At 37.0% G+C, this 22,794-nt stretch overlaps 1 protein-coding gene across 1 annotated transcript in view; it reads right to left on the reverse strand.

Moving 5' to 3' along the window:
* Positions 1 to 22,794, reverse strand: part of LOC136308349 (ABC-type organic anion transporter ABCA8-like) — a 252,820-nt gene that overhangs the window by 92,996 nt on the left and 137,030 nt on the right. Inside the window, exons 2-8 of the mRNA XM_066235686.1 lie at positions 14,802 to 14,903; positions 12,932 to 13,133; positions 9,009 to 9,179; positions 4,334 to 4,449; positions 3,217 to 3,443; positions 1,060 to 1,201; positions 183 to 368 (exon numbers count right to left, since the gene is read on the reverse strand). Coding sequence (XP_066091783.1) covers positions 183 to 368; positions 1,060 to 1,201; positions 3,217 to 3,443; positions 4,334 to 4,449; positions 9,009 to 9,179; positions 12,932 to 13,133; positions 14,802 to 14,897 — 1,140 coding nt within the window. The 5' untranslated portion in view covers positions 14,898 to 14,903. The remainder of the gene's footprint in view (positions 1 to 182; positions 369 to 1,059; positions 1,202 to 3,216; positions 3,444 to 4,333; positions 4,450 to 9,008; positions 9,180 to 12,931; positions 13,134 to 14,801; positions 14,904 to 22,794) is intronic.

A 22,794-nucleotide genomic window follows, 5' to 3' on the forward strand; every position in this document is an offset into this window, starting at 1 on the left:
ATTATTCTATCTAATCTCACCAAGATGTGTTTGTAGACACTTATCTATGATTGCATAGCAAATGTAACCAAAATTTAACGTGCTGGTATTGTATTTTAATTAAGGGAATAATGTAATATAAAAAAAGTTCCAGAGAGGATAGTTCTGAAACGTCATTCATAAGCAGTTAGATGGTTTCTCACCTGGACTATTCCAAGCGTGAAGGCAAAGGGGCTAAAGAAACCTAATATCCATTCCAGGGACACAGGAAGGTGCCTGTACAATACGGTGAATCCTAGACTTCCCCAAAAGACAGTGAGAAGAAACACGACCAGGCCAGTGAGAAAAGATTTCTTTATCAGGACGCTCATTAGAAAAGCCAAAGCTATCTAAAATGAGAGAAGATGCAATTAATTTATCTTTCTCCACAAGTTATTCTTAACATAATAAAATTAAAAATTGAATATATAATTTTAGAGTTATATTATTAGTCTATGTATAAAATTCAAAACGATGGTCTGAAATTCGCAGTAGAAATTACATTATAAAACATTCCAACTCAAATACCAGTCTACAGAGGTTTTTTCCTTTTTCTTTTTCTTTTTTTTAAGTGACAAAGACTGACAGAGAGGAAGAGAGATGAAAAGCATCAACTTGAAATTTCAGCACTTTAGCTGTTCATTGATTGCTTTCTCTTATGTGCATTGACAGGAAGATCCAGCTGAGTCAATGACCCCTCACTGAGGCCAGTGACCTTGGGTTTCAAGCCATTGACCTTTGGGCTCAAGCCTTCATCCATGGGGTCATGTCTATGATCCCATCTCAAGTGGGCTGCCCCGTGCTTAAGCTGGTGAGCTTGTACTCAAACAGGTTCCTTGGGGTTTTGTAACTGGGTCCACAACATCCCAGGTTGATGCTCTATCCACTGTGCCACTGCCTGTTCAGGCTGTACAGACTTTCTCTTGCAAACAGAGCAGGCAGAGAATAAAAGGGATATACAGAATAATAATCTTCTTGAAAACCGACACTTGATCCTCAGGGTAAGAGTGAGATGGAAAAAAAATTAATTCAGCTACTCACCAAAGACAATCCATACAGTAGAAAGAGGGTGAAGACCACCACAAAACTAGTTATAATTATAAACTGGACAGTGATTACTACAAATGTCAAAAGAAGGGCAGCAATGAAGATGAAACCAGCATAGAGCAAGCCCCAGGAGAGCCTAATGTGGAAACAAAATATTATCTTAGCATTTCATGTTCAATGGGAAAGATCTGACAGTAGATTCTGATGTAACTGATTCATTATTTCAATCACACATTCATTCATTCAAATGATATTTATTCAGTGTTTAGAATATGTAAACAATAGGAAAATATTTCAAAAAAATTATTAAGAAATTATGAATATTCTCTTTCCTAAAAGTAATTACAAAAATACACATTATTATAAGAAAAGGAAAAAATAGGCTTCTAGTCTAATAGCCTTTGGTTGTACATTTTCCCTGCTTCAATCTTACTCTGTGACCTCAAATGCACTCTAACCCCTCTAAGTCCTCTTATTGCTCTGCATGTTTGGAATAACACTACAGTGAAAACACAGAGGTCCTGTCCTATTATGTGATGACCTCTCATTGAACCTCTGATCCTTACTCTTCTGTGGGGGTGAGAATATTTATGAATTTCCTTGGATTAAAAATTTCTTTCTTTGTGTAATTCTGCCACTTTTCTCTTTTTCCAATAGCTGTTCCCTCGTTCTCTGGGTGTGTCAACCACAGAATCTACATACTCGTCTGTGACTATATTCATTTTCTGTTAAACTAGAATAGTTTTCTTTTTTGTTAAATTCATTTACCTTGTTTTCTAATATTCTTTGAAGAGTGCGGTGAAATGATATTAAAAACAAAATCAAAACAGCAGTTCAACCAACTGAATTATGGCTGACACACAATAGCAGTGACTCTGTACTAAAGAATGTTTTAGGCCCTGGCCGGTTGGCTCAGCGGTAGAGCGTCGGCCTGGCATGCGGGGGACCCGGGTTCGATTCCCGGCCAGGGCACATAGGAGAAGTGCCCATTTGCTTCTCCACCCCCACCCCCTCCTTCCTCTCTGTCTCTCTCTTCCCCTCCCGCAGCCAAGGCTCCATTGGAGCAAAAATGGCCCGGGCCCTGGGGATGGCTCCTTGGCCTCTGCCCCAGGCGCTAGAGTGGCTCTGGTCACGGCAGAGCGATGCCCCAGAGGGGCAGAGCATTGCCCCCTGGTGGGCAGAGCGTCGCCCCTGGTGGGCCTGCCGGGTGGATCCTGGTCGGGCGCATGCGGGAGTCTGTCTGACTGTCTCTCCCCGTTTCCAACTTCAGAAAAATACAAAAAAAAAAAAAAAAAGAATATTTTACACACTGAGGGAATATTAAATCACTTTATTCTCGCAATAGCTCAATGCAGAAATACCATTTTGTTCCCCATTTTACAGACAAAGAACCTACTGAACATGGATGTTAAGGAACTACATTTCAAGTTCAGGCATTCTGGCTCTAGAGTCTTTAGATTTCCCTGTTTTGCTGTATTTCCCTTTACTGACTTAATTCTGTAAGGAGGTCGATTTTGAGTTATAGCATTTACTTCCAGACTCCAAGTTTGTTTCCACATGCATATTTCACCTGCCTTCTTAGCCTCTCTGTTATTTTACTTCCTCCTCACTATAAACATCACCTCTAGGTCTTTTCAGTCCATTCCTCACCAGTTCTCACACTGGACCTTGTCCATACTGGGCACCACTCAACCTCTGACATTTTAAGTCAAATTAACCCAACCTGTATTTACCAACCAGTTGTGCCAATTTGCTCCTTTAAGTACATTCACCATCCAAAATAGGCATCTGGTGTCCAAAAGAGCCTCAGATCCTTGACCTCATTTTTCCTTTTCAGTCTCCTCTTGCCCTAAATTTCCCTTCCAGCCCAGACACCAAAGTCTGTCATTTCTACCACTCTCTTCTCTGTGGATTCAGTGGCCATCCCCATTAGCCCTGCTATAAAAACACCCAGAAAACCCAATTCTGTGTTCTTGCTTTAATCAGAGATGTCTAATAACCACCAACTATAGCCTGGCAAGCATGACTTTAAGGACAAAATATTGCGTTCGTAGGAAAAGGGTAGAAAATCATTAGTGTGAATCCAGATGCTTTGAAGAAGTCCACCTTTCTTGAATTCCTATATGAACTTACTTGTACTACTGTACTCACCAGAATGCTGAATTCCGAAGACCCATTATCCTCATCAAACCCTTCATCTTCTTCCTCTCTCTTGTGACATTGAGAGAGGCATAGTAAATGAATGAGGAAAAGGAGATAATGAGGAAGAAAATGAATAAATCAGTGAATACTCCATTTTGACTAACGTAGGGATGGATCTTCATAGTTTTTCCGGTAACTGCCATCAGTTCTTCCATCACTGAGTGGTTAGTTGTGATCTAAAGAAAGACAGTGATACCCATATTTGCATATTCATGAGTGATCTCTTCGCCTAGGAACCCCTCAGGGCCTGTGTGGACCTGATCTAGGCCACTTTTCACTTCTGTGATCTGCCACTGGCCCCGGGAGCCTCGGTTACAGGCTTGCTGAGCTGCACACACTTCCCAAAATTTTCTGTACGTCTTATTACCTCTTTGCTAATGGTCATTTGAAATGTCTATATGACATTATGTTCTCAGCAAAACACCTTGCCTCAAGCTTCAATTTTAAGTGTCATTCTAATCGGGAGTTCTTCCACGGCATTCAAGGCTGACAAGCTTTGGCTTATTTACCTCTAAGGATTTTACTATACCTCCATGATATGTCTCCTCTTCTCATAATTTTATTGTATATCTGGCCTCCTGACAAGGTTTTCTTCTTCGAAGAGACAATTTTCCTCCTATTTATATATAAACTCCTCATTGCACATAGCAACTTAAGAAAACTTTGTTATAAATAAACGGGTGAGTAAATGAAAGAACAAAGCTTTGTTTTCTTTTTCTTTACAGGTACAGAGAGAGATGAGAAGCATCACTCATCAGTTTCAATGACACCTTAGTTGTTTATTGATTGCTTTTTCATATTTGCCTTGACCAAGGGCCTTCAGCAGACTGAGTGGCCCCTTGCTTGAGCCAGCGACCATGGGTCCAAGCTGGTGAGCTTTTTGCTCAAGCCAGATGAGCCCATGCTCACGTTGGTGACCTCGGAGTCTCGAACCTGGGTCCTCCGCATTCTAGTCTGATGCTCTATCCACTGCACCACCCCTGTTCAGGCAAGGCTTTATTTTCTTGTATGGAACTTTTGATGTGTTTAATCCCGTTACTAGTCTTATTGTACATTCTGTACTCACTTCTATAATTGCAGCATTAATGGCAGCTTGAAGAGACACAAAACCTTCTGTCCAGAATTTTGTTACCTTGCAGTAAACAAATTCAGATATTTCGTATCCTGATCCATAACAATGAGCTTTACAGGAGAAAAAAAAAGCGTAAGTATTATTATGGATTAGTTCAGTTCTGACTATAGGAAACAGAAGACCTTACAATGGCCAAATATAACTGTTCTTATTTTCACTCAGAGTGTGTTAAAACATTAATTAGTAATGATTCCCAAAGAGGAGGGGTCAGAGCACTTTTACAAAATGATAATCAAATTAAAACATTCACATTAAGTTTTCTCACATTCATTTCTCTGCTTCTTTACCAATCAAGATTTCTGTTGAGCTCTTATTTTCTGATTCTGTATTGTGAAAACAGTACCATTTTATGTTTTTCCAAAATTAGCAGGGTTTTATATGGATTGTAAAATGCTACTAAAGGTTTTGCCTAACATTTGCTATAATGCTGGCCTTATGAGCAAATATATGTTTGGATGAGATGACCACCATGTTTACATTGTGTCAGAACATCTTTTGAAGAAAAACAAATATGTTTATAAAAAAAGAAGGCCTACAGGTCATTGAGTATTAAACTACATTAAACAGATATCATTTAATATTATAAATTAAAATTATATTGAGGTAGTAAATGTATGTCTCATTAAATTTTAAATATTAAGAAAATCATTTTGAAATTACATATACAAATGATATGACAGTATAATAAGCACATATACACATATGATCAAACTATACACATAAATGCACCATTGTAAACACCGCTAGAACCCTGTCCGTGTACTGTCTATGATTTTATGCTTTCCTAGTCCCAAGCCCTGCCTAGCTACTTTCTTGAACTTTGTGTTTATATAGAGATGCCTTTAAACTTTTACTATGTGTACCTAAACTACATATATAACTTTGAAATTTTTAAGTTTTATTTAAATCTGCTAATTCATTATATTCATTATGCCTCACTTTGCTTCTATTGTTCTATAGTATGGTTTTGAAAATTATATAAATGGCTCGTTTTCCTTCTTATGATTGTATAGAATCCTATTACAGGAATGTAATTCATTCTACCTATTCATGCTGAAATTTGTTTAGGTTCCCTTTTTCTTTTAACTATTACCAAAAAGCAAAAACAACAACAACATAAGGCTGCTGCTATGAAAATCCTTATTTATATCTTCTTGTGAATATGGGTGTATCAATTAGATAGTCTACCATATGTTACAGTAGCAAACAAGCCCCAAATATTCAATGGTTTATCACAGAGAAGGTCTATTTCTCACTCAGACTACAAATTCAGCATAGATCTTAGGAGGAGGGTCTGGGGGGTCCTCTATTATTCCACATCAAACTAAGGGTCCTAAGATGATGGTGTTTCCTCCCACTAGTAGCTGGCACTACCACTTAGGCGTGACTACCTAGCTTGCAGAAGCAGGTGAGGAAATTTTCTAGAGAATTGCCATGTGCTTTTCAATGTCTTGAGTCCAGGCATCTGGTTATAGTTACACAACTTAATTATTCCCTGCCCTCGGGAAGAAGAACAGAACAGGCACGTCTTGACAGGCGGGACCCTGTCACTAGTAGGATTCCTGTGACACTGGGTCATGGGTTAGCCACTTCTTCAACTTAGAAGTTAGATTTCTCAATTTTTGTGAAATTTAAACATTTTGTAATGTTGGCTTCTCTTTGTTACATATTCTGGTCAACACTCTGCATTGTTCTACTTACTGTCCGGTAAACGTGACACCACATGTGATTTTGATTTCAAAATGCGTTTCCCTGATTGCTAAGGCCGAGAAGCGACTCTCCGTGTGCTCCTTCCTGCTGAGTGTTTCTCCTCTTATAAAATTCTTACTTATATATTTTCATAACTCTCCTCCTTCTACACCTCTACTTATTTGCTATAAGAAAATCTTTACATATTTTGAAGATTAAATTTTTGTTGGTTTTATTTGTTGTTAACATCTCATCCCTAGGCTTACCTTTAATTCTCACTAACTCTATAATATCTTGTGATAAAGAGAATTCCTTCATTTGGGTCCAGTTGAATTTATCAATCTTTTCTTTTATAGACCACTTTCTTTTTATTCTGTTTAAGAAATTATTTTCTATCCCATAGTTACAAATATATAGCCTTACATTGACCTCTAAGAAGCTTGTTTATATCATTTAATTCTTAACCTGGATTGGTTATTCATGTGAGATCATTTCATTTTGTTCTTTATGGAAGGAGACTTTTAGTCATATGTTAGTTCTCATATTTATGCATAAGATTTCTGAGGGACTTTTCCCCTAATTTACCTATTTTTCTGTTACTACGTAATAGCACATTGTCTTAATTATTTATAACTTCATGCTTTTTAATGAGCATCTTGGCTGTTCCATGCTCCTTTTAGAAGTATGTTTTAGAATAAATGAATTAATTTATATGAAAAGTTCTATTATAATTTTGATTGAAAGTACAATAAGTTTCTAAGGAAATCTGGGTAGAATTCACATCTGTGTAAACAGAATTCTAATATTAACTTCTTGCCCTTATATAATACCCTATCCTTTGTGTGGGGTGAAACCTGTGAATCTGAGGATGTATTAGCTCCATGATTATATTATAAGGCACAATTAACCCTGGTCAGGGAGTTTATCCAAGTGGGCTAATCTAATCACACAAGACCTTTAAATGAGTTTGCTCTAGCTGGGTAAGTGAGAAAGATTTGAAGAAAGAATGATTATTACTCTTGCCATTAGTATTTTTATTACTCTTGTCATTGTTGACTTTGAAGATGGAGTGGTTCACATGCAAAACGAGAGTATGGTCTCTAATTACTGAGAGGGACCTGCCCCTGAGAGTCAGGAAAGCCAAGAGAAACCTATTCCAGGCTGCAAGAAACTGAATCCTGTCAACATCATGAATAAGGTTTGAAATGGCTCCTTCCTAAGAGCCCCACTAAAAGAACTCAGCCTGGTATTACCTTTATTATAGCCTGTGAGAGCCTAAGCAGAGACCTCTCAAGCCTGCTCATACATCTGACCTACAAGTTATGAGCTACCCAATGAGTACTTTTAGTGATAACTTGTTGCACAGCAGTAGAAAAGTAATACACTGCCTATGTGATATGTATCTAGGAATGTGATATATTCTTTCATTTATTTGGGCCTTTTTAAATGAAGTTTTATACATTTCTCATAATAGTGTTCTTATCTTTCTTAGACTTTAATTTTCTCCAAGGTAATTTTTTAACACTTTCTGTTTCATATATCTTCTCTTTTTGTGTGTGTGTGAGTGTGTGTTTTGTTTTCTTTTTAAGTAAGCGAAAGTAGATAAGGAGACTCCCACATGCACACTGACCAGAATCAACCCTACAAGCCATCTGGGTCTATTGCTCTGCCCATTTTGGGACAATGCTTACAAGCAAGCTATTTTTAGTGCCTGAGATGGAGGCTTGATGTAGCCATCTACAGCATCAGGTTTGGCATGCTTGAACCAATAAAGCTATGGCTGCAGGAGGAGAAGAGATAGAGAAAGAAAAAGGAAGGGGGAAGGGAGGAGAAGAAGATGGTTGCTTAGCCTGTGAGCCCTGACCAGAAATTCAACCTAGCACATCCACACACTGGGTCAATGCTCTGCCCCTGAGCTAACTGGCCAGGGAATTTCCCCGTATTTTTTATTCCTTAGTTTATTCTTTAACATTTTAGACATGCATACTTTATATTCTAGTTTATTAATTCCACTGGGAAATATGTAACCTGCTGTGTTGGTTTTCCTGACTTTTACTTATGGTGTCTTGACTTCTCATCTCAGACTGTACATTAATACTCAAAGATATCTGGCTTAAATCTAGGTTGTATTTTTCTATAGAGAATTCATAAGCTCTTCTGCTAGGCACCCTAGTGTCTACCTACCCCAGGATCATTTCATTTATTTTTGTTGTTGGGGTTTCTTAGAACAGGTAGTTGAGGTGGATAGAATCCAAACCTCCAGGACAGTTTACTGAGAGCTACAAATTCTCCTAGGAGAATGTTCTTCTTGTCATCCAAAGCCCATGATAAGATCAACAAGTTTTCTTTTGTTTTTCTTTTGCTAGTAGATAATTATTTTGTTTGCTCTTTTACTGAGTATGTAGCCTCTCAAGTTTCAAATTAATAAAAGAATCTTTATTTTATGTAAATTCAGTAGCTACCATGCAGCTACTGAAACTAAACCTCTTGGTTAGCAAGATTGGCAAAATCATATAACATTAATCATAATAGATCACTCTGAATTTCATGCCCTCTTCATTTGAGAACCTTGGAAGTTTCCTTTACTTTTATGTAAGCTTACTCAAACACTCAAAGGCAAGTTTGCTGTATTTTATCTAAAAAAACTTTGTTTTCTTTTAACAGTAATATAATATACCTACTATATGTATACTTGCATGTCTATGTATACATATACATATTTATATGTATATATAAAACTATCATATAATATAGTATGTTTTACTATATTATTCAATGTACACTTTTGAAATGTGTTGATTGGCTGGTTGATATTATTATCATAAAGATTTTTAAATTTATTATGTTAACATCAATTCCCACATATGGCTTACAACATCATGAAATAGAAACTAGTAAAACTGTATCACTAGAAAGTTACCTGAATGATCCTTGTGTTCCTTGTTTCCTGGAATCCTATAACTCGTCAGAAATTTCAATTGATATGAGAATGTATTAGTGAAGATGACTCCCACTATTTCCTCAGGATAACTGACTGTTAAGTTTTCAATACTTTCTTCATCAGAAAGTCCTAAGACTTCTTTAACCGACCCTACAAAAAGGGAATGTTATTGTCAGTAAATTATAAAAGACACTATAATCAGGATTCATGTTCCATTCCTTTTACTAAAATACTTTATGGAAATAAAATAAAACATTGATTTGAAGTAATTCAGGCACAATAAACTTTGGGAAGAGAGACTTTTCAAAATTTTACCGGGAAAGTGTGTAATCAGAAGGCATACATGAGAATTAGTTACTTTTATATGTTGGAATTATTCAATTAATTCCAATTACATATACTATACAATACCAATTAAACTATTTACAGAAGAATTAGCATTACAATAAATCTAAAATAGTGGTAATGTATATATTGAAATCACAATTAGGTACCGGCTTAAAACAGGTTGAAATAACTGTATAACTTCATTATCCTTTAACACTCCTCACAGTATGGATAATATGTTGGAAAATAGTGAGAACTCAAAAAATATGTTGAGTGACTATGTTGATATCACTAAAATAATCCCTATTTCTTGCTAATATTGTGCTTAATGCCATATAGCTGCTTTATTAAAACTGAGATAATGAGAAGGAATACAAGAAAAAGTATGGATTGGGGTGGGAATGTCAAAGGTGAAAGTGCAGGGAGCAGGCAGCACATATTTTGATAGAATTAACTTTTTCCCTGAAAACTATCTTAGTATATATCATAATGAGCAAGTCCTTTAACCTTTGTTACTCAATTTTTATATTTGTAAAATAAATCTAGCATTGTTAGTACAGAATATTAATACATAGTACATATAAATATAATATAGAATGATACAATTATCACAGAATAGTATTCTAATTCTATAGAATAGTCTCTAAAAATCAGGTGCATTATAGTATTGAATGAATATTTATTATCATAATTGCAATCACTTATTTGTAAAATAAAGACATTAGCACATTCATTGCGGAGAGAGCTCAATGTAAAGATCGTGCATATACAGTAGTAGTCATTTAATGAACATTTCTTATAACATTGCATGTGACTTTTAACAAAGGTGTTGTTGAGAAGCACAAGTTCATGACATGGACCCTCAGGAGGACACTGTGAAGTAGGTGGGAGCAAATACATCTCACGATGGACTGAAAGGATATACCTTTGTGGAGAGTCAGATCAAGAGAAGATTTGAATCAAAAGTGGGTTTACTGTTTGCAGGCAAGTTGCACAGTTGCAGACATTCAGTGGTGTGTGGAAGTGATGGTGTGATGGGAAAGCCTGGGATGTCTGCACCCACCCACCTGGCCTGTGTGCACTGAAGCCAGGGCAGGCAGGAAAATCTCAACATGATCTGGGAACTGTGGTTATGAAACTCCAGATGGCATGGGTCTGAATACAGATTACAGAGTGGGTGGATTTTTGGGGACTGAATTCAGCTGAGAGGTCAGAATCCAAACACATCACTGGATACTCAGGCTAGAGTGGAGTTATTGACATAGTTTGACAAAAAGAAGAGATCTTCTATAACTTCCAGTGACAGGGTAGAGCAAGAGTCACAGGTTTCCCTTATAATAAATAATTCTGGGGAACAATTGTTTTTTTCATTTTCTGTTGCATGAGGATTTAGAACTTTTTCTACATATCTCTGCATCACTGATTCCAAATTGGAAATTTGTTTTTTGGTGTATGTTCTAGTTTTTATGCAATTTTAATTTCTTTTTGTTATAGTTAATGGCATGCATTGCTTTTTATATTGGCGTTAAAGGACAACGACTCTTGGATTGAATATAACCACAAGGTAATTAATGTTTTACAAACATCACTTTTACATAATTGTAGTTGTTTTTGAATGTAAAAAATTATTATCTGATAAAAACACCCTCTTATTTTGTTTTAAGATTGAATCATGGTTTCTTCAGTAGGCATAAATGTAATAATAGTCCTGACACCTTCTGTTATATATGTGGCTGTTACACACTTAAACGTCAAAGGCACAGTATTTCATAATTTGTGACACATGCATATATTACCTATTTTTAACTTTCCCTTGGCACTCAAGAGTAGAATTGGGCTCCTCATATTGTGTGTCATAATTTTGAGGAAATGCTTCATGAGCGGACAAAAAGAAAACGCAAAAGAATGCTTTTGGTATTCATGGTTTGGCGTGAAACTAAGGACCACAGCAGTGACTTATTTCTGTCTGATCCATAGAAAAGTCATTGGCAAGAAAAAATCGCATATGATCACATATCCTAATATTCCTTCAGCAATACGATCTATCCCACACACTGAGACACTCCCGGTTCCAGTTTTCAATGTTTTTATTTCTTCTAAGGACGAAGGAAGTGAACATGGTGATCAAGTGCATTTTGATAAGATGCATGAGGAAATGGTTGTAGAATGAAGGGTCTTCTTCTGATGCCAAGCAGTCATTAACACCTCAGCAGTTTAGTCAACCTGAATTGAATGGCTTAGTAAGAGATTTGGGCCTATCAAAGAAAGCACTGAGTTATAAGCCTCCAGGTTTCAAGAAAAGAAAGTACTTCACCAGTCAGCTAAAGTATCCCATTTCAGGAAGCGTGAACAAATTTTTGTGGACTTTTTTTCTGAAGACAAACACTTTGTTTACTGTCATGATATCAGCAGTCTTCTCAGCTAGCTAGGTGTTACCAATTACAGTCCAACAAAATGGCGGCTATTTCTTGACAGCTCTGAACGAAGTCAGAAATGTGTTCTCCTACACAACGGTAATGTTTATGCAGCAGTTCCAATTGGTTATTCTACTTAACTTCGAGTAGATTATAATGACATAAAAATTGTCCTTGACTTTCTGAAGTATGAGGAGCATAACTAGATTATTTGTGTGGATCTTAAAATGTTAAATTTCCTGCTAGGACAACAGAGAGGTTTCATGAAGTATCCTTGCTTTCTGTGTTTGTGGGACAGCCGAGCTTGGGGAGAAACACTGGACACAGAAGGAGTGGCCAAACTCCTAGCTGGCTGAAAAGACTGCTGATATCATGACAGTAAACAAAGTGTTTGTCTTCAGAAAAAAAGTTCACAAAAATTTGTTCACGCTTCCTGAAATGAGTTACTTTAGCTGACCGGTGAAGTACATTCTTTTCTTGAAGTCTGGAAGCAGGGATGCAAAATATTGTGAATGAACCTGTAGTTAATAGAGACAGGATCATTTTTCCCCAACTTCATATCAAACTTGGCTTAATGAAGCAATTTGTTCAGGCTTTGAATAGAGAAAGTGAATGCTTTCAACATATTATTTCTACTTTTCCTGCCCTGTCTTTCAAGAAGATAAAAGCAAGTGTATTCGATGGACCTCAAATTATTATATTTTCACAAAGATGATGCCCAAAAGACATTCTACTTCATTATGTTAAACTAAATGTTGAAAATTTTACAATAAGATGAAAACCTAAAATCTTGAATTGCAAAAAAAAACTGTACTTACAGGGAAAAAACTAATGTCAGTTATGAGATCAGCACACTTGAATTAGGTAAGAACAAGTGTTTTTGTGGATGCAACAAAAATTTTGTTACCCAGCAGATTTCTGTTTTGAAAGACTGTGCATTCCAAGTGCTCATCCCTTGTTTGGATAAAGGTACTTTACAGTTTCGACTTAAATATTAAGTAATGGTCTCTTATTTCCAACAAAAAGGAACTATATCCACATTTCACATAATCTAGGAATTGTGACAACTGACACAGTTTATTAACTGAAATGCAAGCATCTTCAATCAAATAGACCAAATATTGATATCAGAAATTCCTCTTAGGTTGCTAGAAAACTCACCTTGCACAGAGAGGGCTGAGGCAACTTTATTCATTATCTGTTGGGTTGTATTGGTGAAAGGTGTGTATGCAATTTTAAATGTAGACAGGTTAAATGAATCTAAACGTGCCAGGTCCATGGAAGGCCGTGAAGAAAAATGAAATTCATGATGAATAGGAAACAGATGCATAACAATTATTAGGAGCAATAAGTTCAACCATTCCTACACAAGCAAGAGACAAAAATAAAGAAAGTGATGGTTTCAAATCAGTCATCCACAATCATTTGGTCATTGAGTTTGTCTCGTTCACCTCTTTAATTTCAAAATATCCCTTATTTTGAACCATTTAAAATATGGACAATAATAATTTCAGAAGTCTGTGTAATTTAGCTATTCATAGGAACTCAAATTTTTTAATCTACAGCAACAGACTAAAGCAGTGGTTCCCAACCTTTTTTGGGCCATGGACCGGTTTAATGTCAGAAAGTATTTTCACGAACCGGCCTTTAGGGTGGGACTGATAAATGTATTTCGTGACCGAGACAAACGTCAAGAGTGAGTCTTAGACGGATGTACCACAGGGAATCTGGTCATTTTTTAAAATAAAACATCATTCAGACTTAAATATAAATAAAACAGAAATAATGTAAGTTATTTATTCTTTCTCTGCAGACTGGTACCATATGGCCCATGGACCAGTCCAGTCCACGTTCTGAGGGTTGGGGGCTATTGGTCTAAAGTATGCACTGTCATGAAAATATGAGAGGCAACAGTGGCAAGTGTTATAAATTCTTATCAGCTGGTATTCCTGTGGTGACCTTCTCAGGCTGTACAGGCAGACCTGGCTTTACTGTGCTCTGCTTTACTGCGTGTCACAGATGACACATTTTCTCTTTCTTTCTTTCTTTCTTTCTTTCTTTCTTTCTTTCTTTCTTTCTTTCTTTCTTTCTTTCTTTCTTTCTTTCTTTTTCTTCACAATAAAGGCAAGCCCCTCTACCAGCAAAATTATTTTGGCTAGCTTTATTGTGATACTCACTTTATTACAGAGATCTGGAACTGAACCGTAATACCACCGAGATATGCCTGTATTTTATTCTGCTGAAAGCTTATGTGTTACAAGAGACGGATTCAAGGCATTGCTCAATTAGTGATAAAATATTGATTGCATGCCAAGTTTCTTGTATTGGAAACTCAACAGTATGTTGGTGATCTAAGAATCACTATCCTGGTTAGTTATCAATACCTGTCATTTAATAACCTCCAATGAGAAATCACTCTGTGTTTTAAATGCATGATAGTAGAAAAAAATGCACAATAGATATACAATATTATTCCAACTTCATAAAATGTCACTTAGCTATACTTTTCTAATTTTAAAAAGATATTAAATTTTAACCTGGATATTTGTTATTTGGTAATATTACAAGTTCTAATAAACTAATCACATTTCCAAGTTATCTAAAATTTTTAAAGAGAATAATTTACTTTATAAAGAACAACAAAAAAAGAAACAAAAGACAAAATACCAGATTTTTATTTCTATGGGTTAATTTTATAAGATATCTTCATAAAACAAGTATCTTACCACATTTTCTGTGTATGAGAACACTAGCAAAAGGTGTTACCATTGAAATTTAAGACATTTATTGAGTTCTCTATTCCTGACCAGCCTCAGTACTTTTAGACCTCATATTGTGAGTGTATGTTAATAGAAATATCTTGAGAAAACTTTACAATTTGAAGAACAACCTCTTCTGTTCTGTGCTGGTGTTTTGTATTTATTTACTTGTTTCTTTGTTTTTTGGAGGGAAATTAACAAAGCAGTGATTTTTTCCCTAAGAATTTCCATTTTCTTCACAACTATGAAGAGACACAGATATTGAATCATACCATAAAGGACTCCCTTTTCATTCTCCATTTTTTAAGAAAGTTTTTGCATAATAAGGCCCAAGTTTGTTGACACACACTTATCTCTCTCTTATTCATTTTGCCCTGTAAATAAGGAAAAAAGAAAGAAGGTAAAGTGAATGTGAATGTCCTAATGAGAAGAAATACTCTGCAAACACAAACAAGTAGCCTGATGACTCCAGTATTCTGAATGAGTGCTTAGCAACCCAGTGTTCCAAAGTTAGTGTTTCATTACTGGAACCTGCTTCCCTTTTGGGAACCTCCCACCCTTCACTCCGTCATGTTGTTGTTATTGTTTCACACTGAGCCACTTATTGATTCATAGCGTCTCAGCTCCAAATTCTTCCTTTCCATCCTGCTCTAAAGAAATGAATCTGAACCCTGTAGGTTTTTTCCTTTGCTCATTGGGGTGACAGAAAGCTTTGTCAGCAGAGGGGACTGGAGAGTCATTTCAGGAAGCAGAGCTCTCCTTCCTGGTATCAGAGTGGTTCATTCACTTGGTTCTTAGAGAATGCATTTTCCCCCTCCACTTTTCGGACTAAATGATTCTCTCCAATGTAAAGAGCCTGCGCAGAGCAACGCACTCTGCATTTCATCCTGGGCTTGAGTGAAGGAGCCCTAGTGTATCTGGCAGTCCAGCATGCTAGAGCCTTTTCCTCAGGGCCTTGTCCCCCTTCCCCATTGCGAAGAAATGCCCTCCAGTCTCTGTGCCTATAGCAGCCATTGAGTCCTCTCCACCAGTCTGTGGACTGAAACCACACCCTGTCCTACCACACCTTATGTCCCCACTTAGTCCTCACACAAGTGATGGGACAAAGCAAGAAATCTCAGAGACCCCTCAGTGGCTCTCAGGCTACAAACCAGTTCACATCTCAGAATGTTTTCTCCAAAGAGTCAGCACTGTATGTCTAGATCTGATGTTGCATCTTGAGGAAAGGTTGAAACAGAAGGCAACTGCTAATGGGGTTGAGGGGAAATCTTCAAATTGTCTCATTTTGTCTTTTACTACTGTTCCCAGAAGACTTATATTATTGATAAGAAAAAGCAAACAGCTATTGCACTGTGTAAAAAGCAACTGCCATTTTCCATTGAGTGTGGTGTGGGAAACCCTCCTGTCCCTGTTCCTAAGCAAAGATAAGTTACCACTGTTTGCTGTGGGGTCCTGGGGTAGTCTGATGGACAAAAAAAGAGAAGCTATCACCAAAGAGGGGAAAGGAAGCTATCACAAATCTAAGATCTCCCAACACATACAGGCATAAATGATATGATAGGCCACAACAGAAGGCGTAGAAAATTTAAGAAGATTAAAATGATTCTAGTTATCTCTTCTGACCATAATGATATGAAACTAAAAATCAACAATGAGAGGAACGGTGGAAAATTTACAAATATGTGGAAACTAAACAAGACACCTTTAAACAACTAACACATCAAAGAAGATTTCAAGAGGGAGCTCAAATTATATCTTGAAACAAACGAACATACAAACACAGCACAACACAATCCATGGGATGCTGCAAAAAGAAACTGTACTTGAGAAGTTCCTAGTGGCAGATGTTCATAGCACGAAAAATTCTCATACTCCATGAAAATAGAAAAGAACAAAATCCTCAAGTTCACAGAAGAAAAAAAAATCTCAGAGCTGAAGTAGGTGAAATGAACACCAGAAAAGCAATAGTAAAGATTGAGAAAACTGAAATGTATTTTTTAAAAAAGATAAAAGAAATCAATAAACCTTTAAGTAGACTAAAAAAAGATACAAATACATAAAATCAGAAATGAAAAAAGGAGACCTTACAACTGGCATCAGAAATACAAATCACAAAAAAACTACTAAGAAAAACCATATGCCAACAATTTGGGTAACCCATGAGAAATGGATAAATTTCTAAAATGATACAACTTACCAAGATTGAATTATGAAAAAACAGAAAGTAGAAACAGACTAATAATGAATAAGGTGACTGAATCAATAATCACTAACCTCCCAACAAAGAAAAGCTCAGGACTAGGTGACTTCACTGGTGAACTCTACCAAACACTTAAAAAAGAATTAATGCCAATCCTTCTCAAACTCTTCCAAAAATTCAAGGGGAGGCAACACTCTCAAACTTATTCCATTAGGCGGCATTGCTGTTGTGACAAAGCCAGATAGTAACATTATAAGAACAGAAAACTACAGACCAATATCTTTGAAGAATATAAATGCAAAAGTTCTCACTAAAATATAATATTTGCAAACTGAATTCAATCACATAATAAAACGATTACACAACATGATCAAGTAGGAGTTATTTCTGAGATGCAACAATGATTCAACTTATGCAAATCAAAGTGTTGCACACCATGTGAATAGAAAGATAAAACCATATGGTCATTTCAATACATGCAAAAAAAAATCATTTGAAAAAATACAACATTTTTTTCATGATAAAAACCCTCAACAAATCAGGTATAGAATAAATATACATCAACATAATAAAGTCCATATACAACAAGCCCACACCTACCATCATACCCAACGGTGAAACATTCTAAGTTCAGGAAGAAGACAAGGGTGTCACTTCTCACCACACTTATTCACCATATGGGACCCAATCTATCCCCTCTGCTTGTGTCTGCACCCTTTGTCTGGTAACTCTGGAGTTTCTTCCACAAAAGCAGACTATGACTCTGACCAGTTGTCAGAGGTAGGAGTAAGGATAGTCTCTTTCTGAGCTGAGATCTTACACGGTTTTGATTGTACTTGCTTGCTCCTGTGGCTTTTCCATTTTGATGAGAGCATATTCGGGCTCTGGAGGGTGACAGACACACAGAGCTGAGGCATCCCAGTCACCCCAGTGCAGAGTAGTCTATGTCAGACAATAACCAGCCAAGCCCCAGATAAGCAATCATGCCAATCCAGGACCTGCAGGACCTTTTAAAAATCACCTCAGGCATCCAAGCTATAAAATCTGGTTGTTCTATATTAATTGTTGCCTTTTTTTAAACCATGTAATATATAAATAAAATGATGACCACAGATGTGTTACTTAACATTGTCTGTGTAGATTCTGCAATGTTGATATTTATTTCATTTTATTGACTTTTTTTTCTTTTTTGGATGGGTAGAAAGAGAGAGCAATAGGGACGAAAAGGGACAGACAGACAGAAAGGGGGATGAGAAGCATCAACTTGTAGTTAGGTTGTTCATTGACTGGTTTCTAATATGTGCTTTGACTGCGGGGCTCCAGCTGAGCCAGTGACCCTTTGCACAAGCCAGTGACACTTGGGCTCAAACCAGTAACCATAGGATCAAGTCTATGATTTTGTGTTCAATCTTGCGACTGTGAGCACAAACCAGTGAGCCGGTGCTCAAGCTGGCGACCTAGGAGTTTCAAACTTGGGTCCTCAGCATCCCAGGTTGAAACTCCATCCACTGTGCCACAGTCTGGTCTTACTGACCTTTCATTTTTGAATTCTAACGTAATCATATTGTGGTCCAAGGAACTATTCCTTGGTAAGATAGTATGCCTTTGAAATTCCTTGACATGTCTTTGGTGGTGCAACCTATTTGAATACATGGATATATTCTATGTGTACTTGAAACAAATATGTATCCCCTTTTAGGTTGTTTTGTATATAGATATTCAATCTTTTAAATTTTGTTCTTCAAACCTTCTATATTCCTTATTATGTTATATGTATGAGATTAATCATTTTATGACAGAATTCTATGAAAAATTTCCATTCTGATATAGGCTGGCACCAATTTCTTATTCTGTTTCTGTTAATTTTTAGTTCGTTTATTAAAAGGCTAAGTAATCAGATGGGTTAAACATTGTTTTATTACTAACCTTTAATTTTATGATTCTTCTATTTCTGATAATAACATAGATACATGAGGTTTCTTTAGTTTAACATACACCTAACATAGCTTTATTTATTCCTTTATTTTTTAACTTTTCCTGAATTTTTAAATGATTGATATTTTAAACTTTCATATTTGATATGTTTTTCAGAAATCCAAACTGATAGATACTATATTTTTAAAAGGTAAACTTAATCATAAATTTCTGTTTTAAAGGGTCTTTCATTGTGTTTTATTTTCATGTTAAAAATGCTTTTCTCCTGACCAGGCAGTGACGCAGTGGATAGATAGTCGGACTGTGAGGCATAGGACCCAGGTTCAAAACTTCAAGATTGCCTGCTTGAGTGCAGGCTCATATGGTTTGAGCAAAGCTCACCAGCTTAAGCCCAAAGTCGCTAGCTTGAGCAAGGGGTCACTCACTCTGATGGAGCTCCCCAGTCAAGGCACATATGAGAAAGCAATCAATGAACAACTAACGTGCCACTACAAAGAACTGATGCTTCATCTCTCTCCTTCCTGTCTGTCCCTATCTATCCCTCTCTTTGTCTCTGTCACACACACACACACACACACACACACACAAATAAATAAAACATGATATTCTTTTGCTTCTGGTTTTGTCCACATTGTTACATTCTATTGAACTTTATCAAGCTTTTCTTCCCTCCTTCATGTTTTCCCTCCACTTTCAAAGATATATAAAATATTTATATTTCTTTAATGCTTACCCTTACATTTTGACCTTTCCTAGAAAATGATCTTTTCTTTTTAATGAAAACTTATCTTCAAAAAAGCATACTTTTTATGCACTTAACCTATGCTGAATTCTAACCCTGAGCATTCTGGTTATTATTGAAATTTGTCTCAATCTTTAATTTAAAGGGTACATGAATTAGATTTGTTTTTTCATGTATATAGTTCATTGGATTTGCTAGTTGATAGAGGTTTCTACAGAGAAGTTGTCACGTATTTGAGCTTGGGCTTGGCGAGGCTTCAGCTAGTCTAAGAGCCCAGGACCCTCTGACTTGTGTATAAGCTATTGATAGTTCATTGTGAAATCATTCCAACGGCTCTTCCTGAAGATGTCTGCAGAGAGCAGCATTATTCTTCTGCAGACACTCTGCCAAGGGGACAGCTGTAGACCACACTACCCCCCTGGTAAAAGCAGCAAGTCACGTTTTAGCACATTCAACCTTGAGCAAAGATGTGTGTGTGTGTGTGTGTGTGTGTGTGTGTGTGTGTGTTGGAGGAGTTGGGTGGTGTGGATGAGGTGGGGGAATTTATAACTATTTTTTACTTTTTATAACAAGTCCCCAAAATACCTCCCAGAAGGAGATGTCTTAGTGCATAACAATAATACCACAAGTTTCATTGCCCTAATTGACCAATATCACACAACATGATTTGCTGAGCCTGTCCTGGAAACTGTGGGACCTGAATGCTCACGGAGGACTCCACAACGGGACGGAAAGTAAAGAGATTCTGGGATGCGCACCAGTTTTCTGGGAAGCATTCCAGGTGACTTGGAAGAATGGGTCAGGACTTTTGAGCACAGAGCAGCATCTCCTCCTGAATCTGGCTCTAAGTGTGAGTTTGGAGCAAGCCGTCTCCTCCCTCTATGTGTGCACCAGGTTGCCCAGGGATAGAAACCCGTGGCTGTCCTGAATGCTTCCATCATGGTAATGAGTGGGTGTGCCCAAGCCCGAAACTCTCATTCTATTCATGAAACAAGAGGACACACAGGGCTGTGCTGTTTCCTAGAGACAAAGCTCATGAACTGAGTCCAACAGGACAAGTATTAGCCAAGAGAGCCTCAGAGAGCATTGCCAGAGGAAGAACCTACACGCGGCTGCCTAATGGAGCCGAGAGGCGAGTCTAGGTGGAAGGGGACGAGGAAGGAGGTGAGAAAGCCCCTAGAGTGACAATTAGAGGGAGGAGGACAGTTCCTAGAAAAACAACATCAGAGAAAAGCATCAGGTGTGGGTGCCTAGTGAGAGGGGGCAGAGGATCCCCATAGACTGTTCCTAGTGCGGAGAATTCAGAAGAGGCACTTGTAAGGGGACTGTGCCGGGCTGTGCAGGTGGTAAACTGGCCAGAGGGTGAACTTACCCTGGCATCGGCCACAATCCAGTGTAGCATAAAAACGCTATCTGGCTCCAACCCTTAGATTGTCCACTTTAATTAATATTGCTTACTATATATTTCCCAAATTCACATTTGTTTTCTAGTTTACCAAAAGACAAACAACCACATGAATTCCTTAGTAAGAAGTTTTAAAATGTAACCACTCTGGTTCTTCTCCTGTAACATGGGTGTTAACCTCACAACAACATGCTTACACTGTAGGAGTACAAAAGTCCTATACTCTCCCATATGGTGTGTATCTGAAATAATATGCTGACAAGGAAAAGCTACAGATTTCACATTCTGACTCACAGCATTGTTTTTACAAGGAAAAACAAATACTGGAAAGCCTCTTCCATTTCTAAAATTTTTAGAAGTAGGGAGGAAAAAACAAAACAAAACAAGAAATGGATGGGGTGGGCAAAAGTAGGTTTACAATTGTTTCAATAAAAATAATACAATAATAATAAATAATATCACAAGAATAAACTGTGATTTGCATATTTATAACTGAAAATCTATTTGTGCCTACCCTGTATTTTTCTAAATGTTTTGGTAAACAATCCCAAAATCAGAAAGAAAACATAGTTTATCCAGAATGCCCCCAAGTTATTGTGCAATAAAAGTAAAGAATTTCAAAACAATCCAAGTGTACAAATTAATTCTCATATTCTTAGTTCTTCATAATTTATTAGCAATTTTCAGCTTATTCCTACAGTATTTCTGGCTTAAACCATATAACAGTGGTATACATAATAAAAAACTTATCATTTATTTCAATGCTTTCATTTTTACAATATTAAATACCAGATGTCCAAAATCATCCAAATACTCCAATAATTTTTAAAATAGTTTGTCCACAGATGGTTGGCATTTAACTCTTAAAGACTTATTTATAATATTGTGATAGAAAAAAACCCCATCCTCTCCAAAGAAAAAGAAAAAAGACAGGGAACTTACGTTTCAGAAATTTGAAGCATGTAACCTAGAAACACATTTTATCACCTGGTTTTCTTCAGAAGGTAACGATTAACATAGTTTCCTGGTGTGTACTGCAGCTCTAGAATTTGCTCTCCCAGTTTCACTTCTGTGAAACGCTCCTGTGGAGATTGCTTCTGACTCAATGCTGGTGTCCCTGCTAAAACACCACACTCACGTGACTACCCTTGGACTATTGGTCTATTGCTCTTGTTCATTTGAATATTTATATTTATTTATGAATCTAGGAATCCAAATTTTATCTTCATTCTCATTGTTTTCATTCAATTATTACAAGCATGAGAGTTTAAGAATTAACATATTTTTACCTAGGAACAAAGCATAAAAAGTTAAAAATATTTTGAAAGTCTATTTTCCCAACAGGTTATCCTGCTTTAAAAAAATCAATACTATCACAGGTAATATTTGTTTCACTTGCTCAAAAAGGCAACTATTTTTGGAGGGAGGGGCAGAGACAGGGACAGTCAGAAAGAGGGACAGATAGGGACAGAGGGAAGGGAGAGAGATGAGAAACATTAGTTCTTCTTTGCAGTTCTTTAGTTGTTCATTGATGGATTTCTCATATGTTTCTTGAGCGAGGGGCTACAGCAGATGAGTGACCCCTTGCTCGAGCCAGCAAACTTGGGATCAAGCTGGTGAGCTTTGCTCAAACCAGACGAGCATGTGCTCAAGCTGGCAACCTCGAACCTGGGTTCTCCACATCCCTGTCTGACGCTCTATCCACTGCACCACTGCCTGGTCAGGCACAGAAAGGTAACTATTTTATGTAACATTTTTGTTAGTACTGGCCACAGTCTTTGATAGCAATCCCACTAGACCACTGTGATTGTACAATACCAGCCCTTGTTCCACTCTCCATGAGCCACCTACACCCCACTAGAGACAGGAGACATGCCTCTCATTTGAGCTCCATTTAACACTTCCAAAGCTCATGATGGATTTTGAACACAAGAACAACAACAACAACAAAAAATCCAGCAATTTCCTTTGTTATATCTGTAA

The sequence above is a fragment of the Saccopteryx bilineata genome, chromosome 6 (assembly GCF_036850765.1).
Source record: "Saccopteryx bilineata isolate mSacBil1 chromosome 6, mSacBil1_pri_phased_curated, whole genome shotgun sequence".
Lineage (NCBI taxonomy): Eukaryota > Metazoa > Chordata > Mammalia > Chiroptera > Emballonuridae > Saccopteryx > Saccopteryx bilineata.